Source organism: Scyliorhinus torazame, chromosome 27 (assembly GCF_047496885.1).
Source record: "Scyliorhinus torazame isolate Kashiwa2021f chromosome 27, sScyTor2.1, whole genome shotgun sequence".
Taxonomy (NCBI): Eukaryota; Metazoa; Chordata; class Chondrichthyes; order Carcharhiniformes; family Scyliorhinidae; genus Scyliorhinus; species Scyliorhinus torazame.
Window position 1 is genome coordinate 43,340,277 of NC_092733.1, and position 21,579 is coordinate 43,361,855.

At 46.3% G+C, this 21,579-nt stretch overlaps 1 protein-coding gene across 1 annotated transcript in view; it reads left to right on the forward strand.

Annotated features, from left to right (window-relative positions):
• Nucleotides 1–21,579, forward strand: part of LOC140403373 (uncharacterized) — a 201,595-nt gene that overhangs the window by 35,905 nt on the left and 144,111 nt on the right. The window contains exons 4-6 of the mRNA XM_072491293.1: nucleotides 13,637–13,713; nucleotides 13,806–13,970; nucleotides 18,224–18,365. Of these exons, the coding sequence (XP_072347394.1) occupies nucleotides 13,637–13,713; nucleotides 13,806–13,970; nucleotides 18,224–18,365 (384 nt within the window). The remainder of the gene's footprint in view (nucleotides 1–13,636; nucleotides 13,714–13,805; nucleotides 13,971–18,223; nucleotides 18,366–21,579) is intronic.

A 21,579-nucleotide genomic window follows, 5' to 3' on the forward strand; every position in this document is an offset into this window, starting at 1 on the left:
GGAAACACTGTAAAGATCGTCATCGAAGTATTCGAGGTCGGAATCATCGGTTTGTGCGTAGGTAACTGCTTGTCGGAGGGTTCTTCGGAGGTCAAATTCATCTCCTGGGTCAATTTGCGGCAATGTGCTGTCATTCCAGGTGAGGGAAGGTTGATTTACAGCTTTAACAGATTTTTGTTTTTTTGATTTGGTGTGGTCTGGGGCCTCTGACATCCTGACGCTCGGTATGTAGCACGTAGGAAGCGACTGCGCATGCTCAGATCGCTGTTCCTTTACCGATGGCCGTTTTCTTGACTGTGCATGCGCAGCATCTCGCGCATGCGCAAACGAAACTTCCGGTTCTGCGCACTGCTCGCGCAACTGTGCTAGCGTGATACCGTTAGCAAGATGGCCGCCGACCTCGACCCAGCCCTCTCTCAGGCCCGGGATTTCGGCCTCTGGGAATTCGGGCTCCGGGATCCCGGCCACGAGGTGAGTACTGCCGCTTTTCTTACCTTTACTTGCCGATTGGAGTGCGTTTTCTTCACAGTACTTGGAGAATTTGTCCAGGACTGCCTGGTAATCGTACCTTTGCTGCCTCCTGAAGAACCTGAACCTTGTGAATATTTCTCTTGCCCTTGCACCGGCGATGGTGAGGAGAAATTCAATTTTTTCGCTATCATCCAGGTCTTGGAGTTCAGCTGCCACCAGGAACAATTCGAACACTTTCCCGAATCGCCGCCAGTTTTCGCGTAGATCGCCGTGGCACTGGAGCGGCTGCGGAACCGGGAGCTGTAACATTTTGTCTGGGCACTGCTGGTTGTCTCTGTACACTGAGGTATGCCGGCAGGTATCGATCCACTCCTGTACCATGTGGTGTTGGGTGCTCTGATGCACAGATGAACCAACACAGTTGTATTTGGTACAACTCTATTTTATTTCAACTTCTATATACAATTCGGTCTGGATACTCTACACGTGCTGTCTCCCTGAGTGTGTAGTGTAACAGGTCTGTCCTTGTCCTGGTCTCCAGCTAATACTGTCCACCAGGTGTCGTGTTTGTCCTTTTATACTGTCCCTGTCCTTGTCTGTGATTGGTTGTGGTGTTGTGTGTTCTGATTTGTCTGTTGGTGTGTCTATCATGATGTGTGTGTTTGAATATCATGACAGTGAGGACATAAAGATCAAAGCCAAAGGCTCTGCAATTTAGCGTAGCCAATCCACCTAACCTGCACATCTTTGGGCTGTGGGAGGAAAGCTGAGCACCCGGAGGAAACCCACGCACACACGGGGAGAATGGGCAAACTCCACAGGCAGGAATTGTCCCTGGCGCTGTGAGGCAGCAGTGCTAACTGTGCCACCGTGCTGCCCTTAATCAAACTGGACTCAGCCTGAACAAATCTGTCCTGATGCCCTTTGATTAATTTATGTCTTCCTAGACGATGATTTATATCATTTCACACAATTATTTCCCATAATTTAACCACCACAGACGTTAGGCGGAGTGGTCTGTAATTAGTCACACTGGTCTCTCCATCCTGTTTTTATCAATGTTATTAGACCATAAGACCATAAGATATAGGAGCAGAATTAAGCCCATCAGGTCTGCTCCATCATTCAATCATGGCTGATATAGTCTCATCCCCATTCTCCTGCCTTCTCCCTAGAACCCCTGATCCCCTTACTGATCAAAAACCTATCTATCTCTGTCTTAAAGACACTCAGTGATTTGGCCTCCACAGCCTTCTGCGGCAAAGAGTTCCACAGATTCACCACCCTCTGGCTGAAGAAATTCCTCCTCATCTCAGTTTTAAAGGATCGTCCCTTTAGTCTGAGATTGTGTCCTCTGGTTCTAGTTTTTCCTACAAGTCATTTCCTACAAGAATTGGCAAGTCATGTTGCAGCTGTATAGAACCTTAGCAAGGCCACACTTGGAGTATAGTGTTCAATTCTGGTCATCACACTACCAGAAGTCTTTAGACAGGGTGCAGAAGAGATTTACCAGGATATTGCCTGGAATGGAGGGCATTAGCTATGAGGAGCGGTTGAATAAACTCGGTTTGTTCTCACTGGAACGACAGAGGTTGAGGGGCGACCTGATAGAGGTCTACAAAATTATGAGGGGCATAGACAGAGTGGATAGTCAGAGGCTTTTCCCCAGGGTAGAGGGGTCAATTACTAGGGGGCATAGGTTTAAGGTGCGAGGGGCAAGGTTTAGAGTAGATGTACGAGGCAAGTTTTTTACACAGAGGGTAGTGGGTGCCCGGAACTCGCTACCGGAGGAGGTGGTGGAAGCAGGGACGATAGTGACATTTAAGGGGCATCTTGACAAATACATGAGTAGGATGGGAATAGAGGGATACGGACCCATGATGTATAGAAGTTTTTAGTTTAGACGAGCAGCATGGTCCGCACAGGCTTGGAGGGCCGAAGGGCCTGTTCCTGTGCTGTACATTTCTTTGTTCTTTGTTCTAAGTGGAAACATCCTCTCCACGTCCACTCTATCCGGGCCTCGCAGTATCCTGTAAGTTTCAATAAGATCCACCCTCGTCGTCCTAAACTCCAACAGACCCAGAGTCCTCAACCGTTCCTCATACGACAAGCTCTTCATTCCAGGGATCATTCTTGTGAACCTCCTCTGGACCCTTTCCAAGGCCCTTCCTCGGATATGGGGCCCAGAACTGCTCCCAATACTCCAAATGGGGTCTGACCAGAGCCTTTTCCAGCCTCACAAGTACAACCCTGCTCTTGTATTGTAGCCCTCTGGCCATGAACGCTAACATTGCATTTGCCTTCCTAACTGCCGACTGAACCTGCACGTTAACCTTAAGAGAATCGTGAACAAGGACTCCCAAGTCCCTTTGTGATTCTGGTTTCCTCAGCATTTCCCCATTTAGAAAATAGTCTATGCCTCCATTCCTCCTTTCAAAACGCAGAACCTCACACTTTTCCACATTGTATTCCATCTGCCACTTCTTTGCCCACTCTCCTCGCCCCTCCAAATCCTTCTGCAGCCCCCCCCCCTGCTTCCTCAATACTACCTGTCCCTCTACAGATCTTTGTATCATCTACAAACGTAGCAACAGTACCTTCAGTTCCTTCCTCCAGATCATTAATGTATATTGTGAAAAGTTGTGGTCCCAGCACAGACCCCTGAGGCACATAACTAGATACCGGTTGCCATCCTGAAAAAGACCCCTTTATCCCCACTCTCTGCATTCTGCCAGTCAGCCAATTCTCTATCCATGCCAGTCTCTCGCCCTGAAAACCATGGCACCTTAACTTAGTTAACAGGCTCCTCTATGGCACCTTGTCAATGACCTCCTGGAAATCTAAATAGACCATGTCCACTGGTTCCCCTTTCTCTATCTTCCTTGTTATTCTCAAAGAACTCTAACAGATTTGTCAGACATGATCTCCCTTTGACGAAGCCGTGCTGACTCAGTCCTATTTTACCATGCACTTCCAAGTACTCCGCAATCTCATCTTTAATAATGGACTCTCAAATCTTACCTATGACCGAAGTCAGGGTAACCGGACTATAATTTCCCATCTTCTGCCTCCCTCCCTTCTTAAACAGCGGTGTTACATTAGCCACTTTCCAGTCCTCTGGGACCCTCCCTGCCTCCAGTGATTCCTGAAAGATCGTCACTAATGCCTCCACAATCTCCTCCGCTATCTCCTTTAGAACGCTGGGGTGTAGTCCATCCGGTCCAGGTGGTTTATCCACCTTCAGACCTTTCAGTTTCCCCAGAACCTTCTCCTTAGTGATGGCCACTGCACTCACCCCTGCCCCCTGGTTCTCCTGGAGTTCGGGCATCCCACTGGTGTCTACCACTGTGGAGACTGATGCAAAACTATTCAGTTTGTCTGCCATTTCTTTGTTTTATTATGGGCCAGGGTTTAGAGAACCCCAAAGTGTATCATGGAGTTCACCTGACCCACAACTTTTACTAGATTGTGGTATGGGGAGCACACGGCTCACTTTACAGATGTGGGACAGCAGAAAATGGACCAGTGGTTTTTAAAACAAAACAATGTTTATTCTATGAAATCAAGTTAACCTTTCTACAACAAACAGTGAACATCTTAGCAACCAGTAAATCAAATACACCCCCCCAAAGAATACAACACTAAATAACCTGTATGCTGTCCTTTTACCATCCAAAATACTTAGCAAACCTCCAAACAGGAGCACATCAGGGTTTACATTGAAGACTGAAAACATTTATACTTCTTCTGAATTCACCAAATGATCCATAGATAGTCTTTGGATGGCAGAGATCAACAGCAGTGCAGCTCACAGACACATCCAAGCTTTCTCCAACTGAAACCCAAAAAGCAGAAGTAGAGCTCAGCTCCACCCACACTCTGACATCACTGCAGTAACATGAGCAGCACCATTTCTTAAAGGTACATTTCTTAAAAACCCATTTCTTGAAGGGTATTCTCACATGACACCTCCCCCCAGAAAAAAAAATAAACCATCAACTTCAAGGTGGTTTCATTTTTCACCTTTGCACACTCCTTTAAGAAATGCACACAGTAAATATACTTGTTCGCTTAAACAAAACCACGCAAACAGGTATAATAATATAGTCCATTTTTTTTTAGTTCTTCTTCCTCCAACCGAAATCCTTCTCAATTAACTGTCTCTTTGAACAAGAAGGTCTCTGCACGATCTGTCCATTTCTCTATGCCTCGGCATTTCTCTTTAAAGTCAGATACTTTAGTTCAATCAGATCACAGAGTCCCTTGCAATTCTCCAACACAGGAGTATTGGTTATCACAGTTTCAGGCAGTCAAATGGCTGTTGAAAGTCCGCTGTCCATTGACATTTTCATCGTTTCTTAAGCAAGTCCATCAGTGGAGCAATCATGCTGACAAATGTTGAATTCTTTACCCGTCAGTCTGGCCTCAATAACACTCGAGATGGATTTGTAGGCATAGTATTATTTATTTTTAACCAACTTACAAGTCTGACTCGCTTCTCAGGGACACAGAACACAGAACCAGTCTCCTGGACCCCTTGGAAACTAATGAGGCCCGAGACAAAGGGATCTCTGCAAATACATTCAAATGGCATCAAGTTTCACATACAGATTCCCATAGGTCATCCTATACCCCTCCTGACCTGGCCATACATCCTAATTGGCTCACTTCTCATTCCTTAACCCTGGGCCTCTTGTTACCCAGCACCCTTTTCCCCTCCTCTACCAGACACCCCTCCCCCCCTTCCTTGCCATGCTTGCCGAAATCTTTTGTCCTTTGTGAACTCACTGGAATTAAACTGGCCTCTATCTACATTACTGTAACTAATATTCAAACTTACTATTTTATATCACATTCGTCAATGCTACAAAGCTTTTGCACAAATGTTCGATCAAATCCACTCGTGCCACAACATCGCATTATTTCCATTTGTCTCGAGGGTATCGAAAACTCCTCAAGGAAAGTGATTCGGGCTTTTCCAAATTCACTTTTGGCTAGGTTTATCACCAAACCAGCCTCCTGAAGTCGATCAAATAACTCCATCAGATGGTTTAAAAGTTCTGTCCATGCCTGGCTGAAAATGACTAGGTCGTCGATGTATACCGCACAATTGGGTAATCCTGAAGCGACTTTGTTAGTTAACCGTTAAAATGTGGCTGCGGCCTTCTTCATGCCAAATGGCATAACTTTGAATTGGTATATACCATCTGGAGTCACAAAAGCTGAAATCTCCTTCGCCCTTTTGGATAAAGGTACCTGCCAGTAACCTTTCAGTAAATCCAATTTGGAAATCAAAACTGATTGTCCCACTTTCGCAATGCAATCCTCCAAATGTGGGATAGGATAAGAGTCCGTTCTTGCAACTGCATTAACCTTTCTATTGTCCACACACAACCATTGGGTACCGTCTGGTTTAGGCACCATCACTATGGGTGAGCTCCATTGGCTGCAACCCACTTCAATTATGCCATTTTTAAGCACACTTGAAAATGAAATGAAAATGAAATGAAATGAAATACTTTCAATCTCTTTGTTAACCGGTGCCAATTTTAAAGGGTTAAGTCTATATGGATGTTGTTTGATTGGAACAGCATTTCCCACATCTACATCATGTATAGCCATTTTAGTACTTCCCAATTTATCTCCACAAACTTGCCCCTGTGATATCAATAACGCTTTCAGGTCAGTTCGTTTTTCCTCTGGAAGGTAACTTAACAATTTATCCCAATTTTTAAGAACATCCTCATTTTCCAATTTAATTTGAGGTATGTCGAAATCACAATCATCTGGATTTGGTTCGTCACTTTGAGTTAGAATCATTAAAACCTCCTCCTTTTTCTCTCCTTCCCTTTCAAAGTACCTTTTAAGCATATTCACATGACCCACTCGGTGAGTCTTCCTTCTATCTGGTGTTTTTACCACATAATTCACCTCACTTAATTTACTTTCAATCTGATACAGTCCACAAAACCTTGCTTTTAAAGGCTCCCCTACCACTGGTAACAACACTAAAACTTTATCTCCACTGGCAAAACTACGAACTTTGGATTTCTTGTCCGCTACCCGTTTCATCACATTTGTGCAACTTTTAAATGTTGTCTAGCCAATTCACCTGTTCTATTTAATCATTCCCTAAAATTTGACACGTAATCCAATAATGTAATTTTCGATTTCTCACTCACCAATTTTTCCTTAATCAATTTCAGTGGTCCTCTTACCTCATGACCAAAAATTTGTTCAAAAGGACTAAATTTGGTTGACTCATTAGGTGCATCCCTAATTGCAAACAGATTGGAATTCCTTTATCCCAATCCTCTGGATAATCTTGACAATAAGCCCTCAACATTGTCTTTAATGTCTGATGCCACCTTTCTAACACTCTCTGCGATTCTGGATGGTACGCAGTTGATTTAAATTGTTTTATTCCTAAGCTATCCATTACTTCTTTGAATAACTTTGAGGTAAAATTTGATCCTTGATCCGATTGTATTTCTGTGGGTAGTCCATATCTAGTAAATAATTTAAGTAATTCCTCCACAATCTTTTTAGCTGTAATATTACGTACTGGAATGGCCTCTGGAAACCTAGTAGACACATCCATTATAGTCAAAAGATATTGATACCCGCATTTTGTTTTAGGAAGCGGTCCTACGCAATCAATTAGGACCCTTGTAAAAGGTTCCTCAAATGCTGGAATGGGTATTAAGGACGCTGGTTTTATCACTGCTTGAGGTTTCCCTATCACTTGACATGTGTGACATGATTGACAAAATTTAAGTACATCTTTATGTAGTCCAGGCCAATAAAAATTTTCTGGATTTTAGCTTGAGTTTTCCTTATCCCCAAATGACCTCCCACTGGTGCCTCATGTCCAACTCGCAACACCTCCTTTCTATACCCTACCGGCAATACTACTTGATGAACTTTTGTCCACTTTTCATCTGCCTGCATATGTAAAGGCTCCATTTTCTCATCAAGACATTACTTTTACGGTAATAACGCTCTGGTATACACACAGATTCCTCTTCCGTGTATGCTTTCTGATACATCCATTTTATTTCTATATCTTTTTGTTGTAACTCCGCCAATTTTCGTGAACTAAAAATATCCGCCTCATCCTCCACCTGTTCCTGTTCTTTTTCAACCATCTGATCAAAAATTGTTTCTGACAATTGCACTTCAACGTCATCTTCACTCTTTGATTTTTTCCTTTTGTCTTAACCTGTGACTTTGCGACCTTGTTACTACACAATCTGGAAAAATCCCAGGATATTCGATCTTCAACACTTCAGTTGTCTGATTTTCCACTGGCTTATCAGCCACAGTAGGCATCACTCCCACCTGCGATCCAGCTATATCATTGCCCAAGATAAACTCTGTTCCTGGACAAGATAATTTTTCAATTACTCCTACTACCACTTCACCACTCTTCACTGGACTTTCCAACCTTACCTTATATAATGGAACCCTACTCTTCTCACCCTGAATTCCACATATTACCACCTTTTCTAGCAACATTCTTCCCAAATTACATAACTCCTCATCTCTTACCATTAAAGATTGACTAGCTCCCGTATCTCTTAAAATTGTGACTTCTTTACCTACTCCTCATGATGCACGAGTAAACTTTACCCACACAAGTAAATTCTTGAAAGACATCCGGCACCTTCTCATCAATCACTTCTTGATCAGGCTGTACAATCTTTTGCACTTCCTTCGCTTCACTTGGGCTTTCCTTTACCACTTTAACAAATCCTGTTTTACCACATCAGCCTTCCCAGTGCTTTTCTTCAACCACCAACACTGTGACTTTACATGGCCTAGTTTATTACAGTGAAAACTTTTCATTTCTTTTCCACCCTCCTGGATTTCTTTTTTAATCTGGGGTACACTCTCCTTATTATCTCCCATCAAATCACCTTTACCTTTACCACTTGAGTATTTCTCATGTCCCCAGTTTCTATCCCTCACAGGCTGAAACTGATGTCAGAAACCAAGCTTTGATTGATGAACTAATTCATAATCATCTGCCATTTCTGCTGCTAATCTCGCAGTTTTAACCCTCTGCTCTTCCACATGAGTTCTCACTACATCAGGAATTGAATTTCTAAACTCCTGCAAAAGTATAATTTCTCTGAGAGCTTCATACGTTTGGTCTATTTTCAAAGCCCTTATCCACCTATCAAAATTACTCTGTTTGATCCTTTCAAACTCCATGTATGTTTGACCAAATTCTTTCCTTAAATTTCTAAACCTTTGTCTGTAGGCTTCAGGCACTAGCTCATATGCACCTAAAATGGATTTTTTCACCTCCTCATACGTTCCAGAAACCTCCTCCGGTAGTGATGCAAACACTTCACTCGCTCTACCTACCAGCTTTGTTTGAATCAGTAACACCCACATGTCCTGTGGCCATTTCATTTGTTTAGCTACCTTCTCAAATGAAATGAAAAAGGCTTCCACTTCCTTCTCGTCAAACCTTGGCAATGCTTGGACAGATTTAAATAGATTCCCACCAAGCCTTTGACTATGACGCTCTTTCTCACTATCCTCATCACTATCATCCAACTGTACGTTTCCCTTTACGTCTGCCAATTTTAACTGACTGTCATGTTTCATGGCCATTTTCTGAAGTTCAAACTCTCTCTCTTTATCTTTTTCCCTGCTCTGTATATCCCTTTCTCTTTCTTTTTGTTCTGCTCGGACTATTCTTCTTTTCTCCTTTCTTCTCTCTCCTTTTCTTTTTCTCTCTCTCTCTTTCTCTTTCCACTCTCTCTCTTTCGTATTCAAGCTGCTTTAATTCTTTCTCATGTTCCATTTGTTTAATTTGCAACTGAATTTTTGCCATTTCCAATGAGTCAAACTGTATCTCAGGCAACTTTAAATGCTTAGCCACTGCCATAATTACCTCACCTTTTCGCATTTTGTCAGGTAATGTTAACTGCAATGTTTTTGCCAAATCTAACAGTCTGATTTTAGTCTCTGTCCGTATGGTACTGCATGTGACAATATCCACCCCCAAAAACTTCTGAGCCTCTGAAAGAGCCATTGTCCACAACACATTCCCCACTTAGACTAAAATACTACAGCTGAAAAACATAGAACATAAAACATAGCACATTACAGCGCAGTACAGGTCCTTCAGCCCTCGATGTTGCGCCGACCTGTGAAACCACTCTAAAGCCCATCTACACTATTCCCTTATCGTCCATATGTCTATCCAATGACCATTTGAATACCTTTAGTGTTGGCGAGTCCACTACTGTTGCAGGCAGAGCATTCCACACCCTTACTACTCTCTGAGTAAAGAACCTACCTCTGACGTCTGTCTTATATCTATCTCCCCTCAATTTAAAGCTATGTCCCCTCGTGCTAGACATCACCATCCGAGGAAAAAGGCTCTCACTGTCCACCCTATCCAATCCTCTGATCATCTTGTATGCCTCAATTAACTTTCTTCTCTCTAACGAAAACAGCCTCAGGTCCCTCAGCCTTTCCTCATAAGATCTTCCCTCTATACCAGGCAACATTCTGGTAAATCTCCTCTGCACCCTTTCCAATCCTTCCACATCCTTCCTATAATGCGGTGACCAGAATTGTACGCAATACTCTAAATGCGACCGCACCAGAGTTATGTACAGCTGCAACATGACCTCATGGCTCCGAAACTCAATCCCTCTGCCAATAAAAGCTAACACACCGTACGCCTTCTTAACAACCCTCTCAACCTGAGTGGCAACTTTCAGGGATCTATGTACATGGACACCGAGATCTCTCTGCTCATCCACACTGCCAAGAATCTTACCATTAGCCCAGTACTCCTGTTATTCCTTCCAAAATGTATCACCTCACACTTTTCTGCGTTATACTCCATTTGCCACCTCTCAGCCCAGCGCTGCAGCTTATCTATGTCCTTCTGTAACTTGTAACATCCTTCCGCACTGTCCACAACTCCACCGACTTTAGTGTCATCTGAAAATTTACTCACCCATCCTTTTACGCCCTCTTCCAGGTCATTTATAAAAATGACAAACAGCAGTGGCCCCAAAACAGACCCTTGAGGTACACCACTAGTAACTGGACTCCAGTCTGAACACTTCCCATCATCCACCACCCTTTGTCTTCTTCCAGCTAGCCAATTTCTGATCCAAACTGCTAAATCTCCCTGAATCCCATGCTTCCGTATTTTCTGCAGTAGCCTACCGTGGGGAACATTATCAAACACTTTACTGAAATCCATATACACCACATCAACTGCTTTACCCTCATCCACCTGTTTGGTCACCTTCTCAAAGAACTCAATAAGGTTTGTGAGGCACGACCTACCCTTCACGAAACCGTGTTGACTATGTCTAATCAAATTATTCCAACCACAATATGCTCACACCTCACTGTCTTTAAGTTCACAAAACCAATCCAATAGATAGACTTTTATCCTGGACGAGCCCCCAATTGTTATGGGCCAGGGTTTAGAGAACCCCAAAGTGTTTCATGGAGTTCACCTGACCCACAGCATTCACGGTATGGGGAGCACACGGCCCACTCTACAGGTGTGGTACAGCAGAAAATGGACCACTGTTTTTTAAAACAAAACAATGTTCATTCAACCTTTCTAAAACAGCCCTGAACATCTAAGCAACCAGTAAATCAAATACACCTCCCAAAGAATACCACACTAAATAACCTGTATGCTGCCTTTTTACCATCCAAAAGACAAACCTCCAAACAGGCGGACATCGGGATTTACATTCAAGACTGAAAATATTTATACTTCTTCTGAATTCACCAAATGATCCACAGATAGTCTTTGGATGGCAGAGATCAACAGCAGTGCATCTCACAGACACACCCAAGCTTTCTCCAACTGAAACCCAAAAAGCAGAAGTAGAGCTTAGCCCCACCCACACTCTGACATCACTGCAGTAACATGAGCAGCTCCATTTCTTAAAGGTACATTTCCTAAACACCCATTTCTTAAAGGGTACTCTCACATGACAGTTTCCTATTATTCTCCAGCCTCATTTTCCAGTTATATGTTAATTCTTGCCTCTCCCTTAACTTTTATATATTGAAAGAAACTCTTGCAATCTTCTTTTATATTACTAGCTAGCTTACACTCATATTTCATCTTCGCCCCCCCCTTACTGCTTTTTTAGTTGTCCTCTGCTCACTTTTAAAGGCTTCCCAATCCACTGGCTTTCCACGAATGCTCGCCAGTTTATATGTTTTTTCTTTTGCTTTCATGCTGTCTTTGACTTCTCTAGTCCGCCATGGTTGCCTCGTCCTCCCCCTTAGCATGTTTCCTCCTCCTTGGGATTAATTTCTTTTGTGCCTCCTGTCATGTAAGTGTCCCTTTAAGAAAGTTGTGACCTCTTATCATGTGACTTGTAGCATGGCTTCAGTGATGTCATTTGTGGGTGGAGCTAGGCTGTGGCTGTCAGGTGAGAGGATTTTTCTTTAGGTTTTTAAGTTCTATTGCGTGTTCTGGAAACTTTACTGACCTCTCCTGAGCCCTTGCCGCCCTGAGCTTGTTTAAAGTCCTCATCATTAACCTGCATTTCTGCCTTCTCCTTTAACCTTGATTTTCTAATTCTCTATTCAACTGAAACCCCCTCCCCTCCACTATCAGTCTTCCAGATTTCGAGCTCCACACCTACAGCCGTGGTCGATGGGTGAAGGTGATTTGTTACACCTTCCCTTTGTAGTGATCTCTGTATATCAATATACATAATCAATATATGTAATGCTAGTGCAGGCAATTGAAAACCAGGGGCGAAATTCTCCGACCCCCCGCCGGGTCGGAGAATCGCCAGGGGCTGGCGTGAATCCCTCCCCCGCCGGGTGCCGAAGTCTCCAGCACCGGAGATTCGGCGGGGGCGGAAATCGCGGCACGCCGGTTGGCGGGCCCCCCCCCCCGCTCGATTCTCCAGCGCGGATGGGCCGAAGTCCCGCCGCTAAAATGCCTGTCCCGCCGGCGTTAATTAAATCACCTACCTTACCGGCGAGACAAGGCGGCACAGGCGGGCTCCAGGGTCCTGGGGGGGGCGCGGGGTGATCTGGCCCCGGGGGGTGCCCCCACGGTGGCCTGGCTCGCGATCGGGGCCCACCGATCCGCGGGCGGGCCTGTGCCGTGGGGGCACTCATTCCCTTTCACCTTCGCCACGGTCTCCACCATGGCGGAGGCGGAAGAGACTCCCTCCACTGCGCATGCGTGGGAAACTGTCAGCGGCCGCTGACGCTCCCGCGCATGCGCCGCATTTCCGCGCCAGCTGGCGGGGCACAAAAGGCCTTTTCCGCCAGCTGGCGGGGCGGAAATTCCTCTGGCGCCGGCCTAGTCCCTCAATGTTGGGGCTCGGCCCCCAAAGATGCGGAGCATTCCGCACCTTTTGGGCGGCGCGATGCCCGTCTGATTTGCTCCGTTTTGGTTGCCAGTCGGCGGAAATCGCGCCGTTTCCGGATAATTTCGCGCTAGATGTCTCACTGTCAGGACCTATATTAATAGTTTTCCCACTCTTTCGGAAGGAGTGTGTATCAGGAATGCAGAGAGAACAGACAGAGGAAAGCTGGAGAGAGAAGTTATTAGTTATCAAAGCATTGTATTGTATAATTTAATTAATTATCTCTACAATTGTTTCTTTGTTTGACTCGTTGAGTATTGAGTAAAAAGGACTCACAATATTTATTTATATCACTCAATAAATTAGTTTATCTTTCCAAGACTAGTGCTCATTTCAACAACTTGGCTGGTTCAAAAGAGTAATATATGTATTATGCAAAGTAATATAACACCCTTGGTTTCCTCAGCAACCTGGGATACATTTTGTCTCAGGGAATATGTCCAATTTCCAGAATGCTGAACACAGTGATACTCCCTCCCCTGCTGAGTTTATCCCACTGCACATTTCACACACGTCCTCCTAAATACAATGTGAAATGGAAACACAACATGCTGCAAATACTCAGCAGCTCAGTCAGCTTCTGTGGAGAGAATCAGAGTTACTGTTTGGTGTTGTGATAACTCCTCTGTCCTGACGAAGGGTCATCGCAAACAGAAAGGTTAATTCTGTTTCTCTCCACACAGGCTGCCTGACCAGCTGAGTAATTCCTGCTTCATTTTATTGTGATTTCCCCAGTCCAGCGACTGACTCTGTGATTGTTCTTTCAGTCCTGGTGGATCGACCATTCCTGAGGCTGTTGTTCCAGTCAATCACTGCTCCACACACGCCCCGGGCTGGTTACGTGGTAATTTCAGACTCTATTATCTCAGATTTCCATTGACTGTCCAACATATTCACACTGGATACACTTTTCACTCTTTCTATCCCTCGTTTCAGGTAGGCATCCCACTCCGGGTGATGGGGAGGTGAAGAGGCAAGTTTGTTTTCACTGGAATGGAAAGAGTTGTCGCTGGTCTCAGGACATAAAGATCAAACGCTGCAGGAATTACTTTGTTTATTACTTGAAGAAGTCTCCCGCCTGTCACCTCGCTTACTGCACAGGTACATTGGGGTTTTTAAATGGAGTAAACGGGTAATTCTGGGATGTCCCAGGTCAGCAGCAGCAATGACAAAGTTACATCACAGCCTCGCTGCTGGAAGGGACTGAAACCCAAAGTGTAATTTCCAGCGACGGGAACTGAATCAGACACTCTGATAGCTCCTTTGTAACCCTTTCCCAACTCACTCACCTTGCTGCAGTCGGAGGGGAAACGTTCAAATCAATTCGGAAGGATGTGAGAACTGGACACTTGGATAATGATGATCTGATTGGACACAGTCGACATGGGTTAATGTGGGGAAAGATGTTGGACGAACATGTTGGAGGTTTTGAGGATGTTACTAACAGAATTGATAAAGGGGAATGTAGAGTTCCTGTATTTTCAGAAAGCTTTTGATCAACTCACCAACAGGAGGTTGGTCAACAAAGTAAAGCAATGTGATAGGAGACAAGATACTGACACAGACTAAGGACTGGTTAACAGGCAGAGTCGGGATTATGGGGAGAAGGCAGGAGAATGGGATGAGAAAAATAACAGCCATGATTGAATAGCGGAGCAGACTCGATGGGCCGAGTGGCCTAATTCTGCTCCTATGTCTTATGGCCCTTCAGCCCATCGTGCCTGCATCAGTCGAAATCAACCCCTAACCATTCTAATCCCATTTCCCAGCACTTGGCCCATAGTTTGCCCTGGGACTGCAAGTGCTCATCTAAAAACTTCTTAATGTTCTGAGGGTCTCTGCCTCCACCCCCCTTTCAGGCAGCGAGTTCCAGACTCCCAACCCCCTCTGGGGAAAAAGGTTTCTCCTCAAACCCCCTCGAACCCTCCTGCCCCTTACCGGAAATCTCTGCCGCCTGGTCATTGATCCCTCCACCAAGGGGTAAGGTTTCTTCCTGCCCACTCTATCTGTGTGCCTCATAATTTTATACATCTCAATCATGTCCCCCTCAGTCTCCTCTGCTCCAAGGAAAACAACCCCAGTCTATCCAATCTCTCTTCATAACTAAACCTCTCCAGCTCAGGCAACATCCTGGTAAATCTCCTCTGCACCCTGTCCAGTGGCTATCACATCCTTCCTGTAATGTGGATTCCAGAACTGCACACAATACTCTAGCAGTGGCCTAACCGACGTTTTATACAGTTCCAGCATAACCTCCCTGCTCTTAAACTCGCTGCCTCGGCTAATAAAGGCCATTGGCCTTCTTAACCACTGTATCCACCTGCTCTGCTACCTTCAGGGACGGGTGTCCATGCACACCAAGGCCCCTCTGATCCTCGGGGCTTCCCAGGGTCCAGCCGTTTACCATGTAATCCTTTGCCTTGTTTGTCCTGTCCAAGTGCATCACCTCACACTTATCCGCATTGAATTCCATTTGCCACTGGTCAGCCCATATGACCAGCCCGTCTATATCCTCCGGCAATCGAAGGCTATCCTCCTCACTATTTATCACCCGCCAATTTTCATATCATTCACAAACTTACTGATCAACCTCTCCTCATAGGAAAACCCCTCCATACTCAGGATGAACTGAGTGACTATCAAATCCTTGGAGAGAAATCCAATCAGTCCCATTCCCGTACCAGCCTCCCCGAACAGGTGCCGGAATGTGGCAACTAGGGGCTTTTCACACTAACTTCATTGAAGCCTACTTGTGACAATAAGCGATTTTCATTTCATTTCCTCGTTCTGTTCCCATTTCCCTGGACGCATATTCCATCGAGTGCACATTCCATTTCCTTTTCGAATTGTCTCTGTTTCCCCCTCACTCACTGACAATGAGATCCAGATCAATACCTGTCGATGTGTTAAAAAGTTCCCACTCACTTTCCCCTCCACATCTGAGCACAAAGATTCAAACCGTGTCCCCTCCTCCTTGTACCGTCAGCAACTCTCTGACCAATGGGAAGAGCTTCTCTTTGTCTGCATGATAGAAACCAGTCACCATCTTCGACACGGCGAGCAACTCTCACCGAAGTACCTTTGCCCTCGAAAGAATAAGCTCAGATTCCCCATTTACAAAATGAGTACCCAATTCAATTATTCTTTTCCAATTAAGGGGCAATGTAGAATGGCCAATCCACCTACCCTGCACATCTTTGGGGTATGGGGGTGAATCCGCGCAGACACGGGGAGAATGTACAAACCCCACACGGACAGTGACCTGGGGCCGGGGTCAAACCCGGATCCTCAGCGCCGTAGGCATCAGATTCTCCATTCTAAACTTGTACTGAGCTCCATCATTCCTGTAGCTATCCTGGTTAAATCTCCTCTGCCCCCTCTTGGGCGAAATTCTCCGGTATCGGCGCGATGTCCGCAGACTGGCGCCCAAAACGGCGCAAATCAGTCGGGCATCGCGCCGCCCCAAAGGTGCGGAATGCTCCGCATTTGGGGGGCCGAGCCCCAACCTTAAGGGGCTAGGCCCACGCCGGACGAATTTCCGCCCACCAGCTGGCGGAAAAGGCCTTTGGTGCCCCGCCAGCTGGCGCGGGAATGACATCTCCGGGCGGCGCATGCGCGGGAGCGTTAGCGGCCACTGACGGCATCCCCGCGCATGCGCAGTGGAGGGAGTCTCTTCCGCCTCCGCCATGGTGGAGACCGTGGCGAAGGCGGAAGGAAAAGAGTGCCCCCACGGCACAGGCCCGCCCGCGGATCAGTGGGCCCCGAGCGCGGGCCAGGCCACCGTGGGGGCACCCCCCGGGGCCAGATCGCCCCGCGCCCCCCCCCAGGACCCCGGAGCCCGCCCGCGCCGCCTTGTCCCGCCGGTAAGGTAGGTGGTTTAATCTACGCCGGCGGGACAGGCATTTTAGCAGCGGGACTTCGGCCTATTCGGGCCGGAGAATCGCGCGGGGGGGCCCGCCAACCGGCGCGGCACGATTCCCGCCCCCGCCGAATATCCGGTGCCGGAGAATTCGGCAACCGGCGGGGGCGGGATTCACGCCAGCCCCCGGCGATTCTCTGACCCGGCGGGGGTTCGGAGAATCTCGCCCAAGAACCCTCACATCCTTCAACATGGTCTTTGCTGATTTTACACATTACACCTCTACTAATGGTTTCATCACGTCCCACTCAATATAAGTGATTGTCTTCAAAGACCATTGCCCACAGACCTCCAAGACCCTCTGTCCCTGAACACTCTTTTGAACTGCACCATAAAGTCTATCTTGACTCTCCCCAACTCTCCTAGAAAAAAGCTTCAGACCTTTCTGTGTGAAATCATCAGCCACTTTCTTGTCCATTTCACCAGCCTATCCATGTGCTGTTAAATAATGGGTATCCTCCTCACTCACTGCCCCATCTCCAGGTTTGCTTTGCTCAGGACGTTTGGAGAGTTATCTTGCCTTTCCAATATTCAAATCATTTCCCAATAGCAGAAAGTGTCCAGGTGGCAGCCCCAACACTGGGGATCATCATTGAATGTCAAAATAACCCATTCATCACCACCCACTGCTCAACCTCCTGAAGTGATTTTATTCTCCAAGCTGACACTGATTTTAAACTCTCAGAACCTTCAATTTGCAAATGGGCCCAGTTTTCCGTGTTTGTGAGTCACATCGATTGCTGCCGGGTGTGTCACGCTGAACCTCAGCCCCTCAGTGTGGAGTGAACTGAGTGAGGAGACTGCGATGAACATCTGCACATGGGACTAAACTGGAGTCAGCCATTCGGCCCTTCCAGCCTGTCCCAGCATTCAATCTGAGCCTGGCAGATTTGCCGGTTGCCTCATCTCCAATCTGCCGTCAGCCCCTCGCAAGTCTTGAATCCCTTGTTTCTGAAAATCTCTAACTCAGCCTACAGTCAACTCAAAGAGCCAATCAGTGCTTTCTGGGAGATGGGTTTCATAGAGTGACAACACTTTGGGTGGGGGGAGAGGGGGGATGGGTGGGAGGGAGAGATGGGGGATGGTGGGGGGGAGAGTCGGCATGGGTGGGGGGGGGTTGGGGGGTGATGGGTGTGGCGGGAAAGAGGGGGGAAGGGTGGGGGGGATGATGGGTGGGGGGAGAGAGAGGGGGGATGGGTGGGGTGGGGAGAGAGAGGATGGGTGGGGTGGAGGGGAGATGAGGAGGGGGGATGGGTGGGGGGTGGGGGGTTCCGGGTACTGGTCTCGGGAAGGAGCAGAGATTCCCGCTTTCATTTCAGGGATTTGATAGCAGAGCAGTGGGTGAAAGGGAGGTTTTCAATGTTTCAATGGAGACGAGTCAGTGTGGAACATTTCCTAAACTTTATCTTTACAATAAACATCTTGTGCTCATCAGCCGGACAGTCCAAGCCTGTCGACCCGTGTGTGAGTCACCAAGTCCTGAACCAGCGGTGGAGGAGCACAAAGTGTGTTGGTCGAAAGTGTTCGAGTTTACATTGTGACAACAATCTTGTCCCTGGATGGTACAGATTCAACAGGTAAGATGCAGGGGGAAACTTGATTAAACTCATCAGTGTAACTGCAGAGAATTGGTTGAGAGTAAAGGAAAGATCGAGGCTCCTGCAGTGGTCCAGACATGGATCTGAAATAAATAAAAATAGTGAATCCAGCCTTGGTTGGGATAATCTTGTCCAATACCGTGGATCTTCCCCTGAAAGACAATTCATGACCAGCCACTTTAACTCCCAGGCTCAATAGCTCCTGAATTGAAAAAAAAATAATTGGCCACGCTAAATTTATAAAACAAAAAAAGAGAGGGTTTCAGCCACCAATATGGTCAGTTCGCCAAACTATTTAGAGCCTGCTGCATTCGGGTTAATGGGACTCTTTATAATTCCAAAAGACGGGCCTCGCACGCGTTCAGGAGGATGAATTTCTGACGATCTTCCACCATAATACCTGGGGAAATTAGCCTGGAAGCTGTATCTCCTGCATTCAGCATACTAGCTCCAGTCTTGCATCAAAGGCTTCTAGCTTACCGAACAGAGGCATCTTGGATTTTATGTCCACATGTTCCTGAATAATATTCATCTGGGGCGGCTGGCGGTTCCACAAACGAGACCGGAGCCTCTTTGTCCTCGTCGCCAGTTTAGTGAATGAGGAAGCTAGCAGGGATTTATTGAACTATGTACAACATCTAGCCACAGCAGTAACTCTCTCCCAATTCAGCCCCTTTTGGGACAACGTACAGCTCCAGGCCCTGCTTGGGTCGACTATATATTTAGGTATAGCAACCGCCAGCTGGGTGGTCTCTGCTCCCTATCAGGGAAGCTCATACTCTTCGTGTCCCACGGGGGTATCAACAAATTCCTGCCCTTAGTCCTCGTCGGGGTGATGACACTCACAAAACCCATTTCCTCCCACTTCTCCACATGGAGTTCACTTGCTCACACATCCACCCACCTGACCAGTCCATTGAAATCTTCTAGGAGTTTACAGCTTTTCTCCTCACTCTCAAACCACAGGAACAATTTCCGTCTCTGCTACAGACATTTAATCACGTCGACAACTTTCAATCCCATTTCTTTGTTACAACACCCTGGGTGAGTGTGTAGTCAGTTACAGTCCCAACATAAGTGAATTGCCCAATAATTTGTGTTTTCCTGACTCCATCTATTCCCAAAGCCCCGTCCCACCCTCCACCTGGACACACACAAGACAGACGGTAAGGGGAGGGGAAGAATTAAAACAACAGGAATTGAAGAAAATGTTTGAGATGAATCTCCGCTGCGGCGGTTCTGGTCTCAGGAGGCACCGGTCATCTCTGAATGCGACTCTCTGGGGAAGTGGTTGAGATAAGTGATTCCGATCAGTGTCATTCTGACCTCCGACCATCAGATGGAGCGTCAAACTGGAGATTCAGGTCAATGAAATTCTGACCATCAACCACCGGATGAAGCTTCATTCAGGGATTTAGGTCAATGTAATTCTGACCTCCGACCACTGAATGGAGCACGCTGATCCCTGAGATATTACTGGAACTTTAAACCTGAGCGTTCTAAACTGTCTTCCTTTTGCATGATCTCTGTGCATGCTGTATTATAAAGAGTGTTCTCATATTGAGCTTTACCCAGCTATTCAGACACAAGATTAACCAATCACAGACGTGGAGGAGAAACCGGTCACAATCTTTCACTCCAGACGTTTCTCATCACAGTTTTCACTGCAGTCTGTCTTTTAAAGAGGAGTGCCTTCACAGATCTGATCAGCATAGTACATAGAACATAGAAAATACAGCACAGAGCAGGCCCTTCACCCACGATGTTGTGCCGAACCTTTGTCCTAGAATTAATCATAGATTATCATTGAATTTACAGTGCAGAAGGAGGCCATTCGGCCCTTTGAGTCTGCACCAGCTCTTGGAAAGAGCACCTGCACATCTTTGGACTGTGGGAGGAAACCGGAGCACCCGGAGGAAACCCACGCAGACACGGGGAGGACGTGCAGACTCCGCACAGACAGTGACCCAAGCCGGAATCGAACCTGGGACCCTGGAGCTGTGAAGCAATTGTGCTATCCACAATGCTACCGTGCTGCCCTTAAGAACAAATAAATCTACACTCTATCATTTTACCGTAATCCATGTACCTATCCAATAGCTGCTTGAAGGTCCCTAATGTTTCCGACTCAACTACTTCCACAGGCAGTGCATTCCATGACCCCACTACTCTCTGGGTAAAGAACCTACCTCTGATATCCCTCCTATATCTTCCACCTTTCACCTTAAATTTATGTCCCCTTGTAATGGTTTGTTCCACCCGGGGGAAAAGTCTCTGACTGTCTACTCTATCGATTCCCCTGATCATCTTATAAACCGCCCTTATCAAGTCGCCCCTCATCCTTCTCCGTTCTAATGAGAAAAGGCCTAGCACCCGCAACCTTTCCTCGTAAGACCTACTCTCCATTCCAGGCAACATCCTGGTAAATCTTCTTTGCACCTTTCCAAAGCTTCCACATCCTTCCTAAAATGAGGCGACCAGACCTGTACACAATACTCCAAATGTGGCCTTACCAAAGTTTTGTACAGCTGCATCATCACCTCACGGCTCTTAAATTCAATCCCTCTGTTAATGAACGCGAGCACACCATAGGCCTTCTTCACAGCTCTATCCACTTGAGTGGCAACTTTCAAAGATGTATGAATATAGACCCCAAGATCTCTCTGCTTCTCCACATTGCCAAGAACTCTACCGTTAACCCTGTATTCCGCATTCATATTTGTCCTTCCAAAATGGACAACCTCATACTTTTCAGGGTTAAACTCCATCTGCCACTTCTCAGCCCAGCTCTGCATCCATTCTATGTCTCTTTGCAGCCGACAACAGCCCTCCTCACTATCCACAACTCCACCAATCTTCGTATCATCTGCAAATTTACTGACCCACCCTTCAACTCCCTCATCCAAGTCATTAATGAAAATCACAAACAGTTCGTTATCCAACTGGCCAAATTTCCCACTATCCCATGCCTCCTTACTTTCTGCATAAGCCTACCATGGGGAACCTTATCAAATGCCTTACTAAAATCCATGTACACTACATCCACTGCTTTACCTTCATCCACATGCTTGGTCACCTCCTCAAAGAATTCAATAAGACTTGTAAGGCAAGACCTACCCCTCACAAATCCGTGCTGACTATCCCTAATCAAGCAGTGTCATTCCAGATGTTCAGAAATCCTATCCTTCAGTAC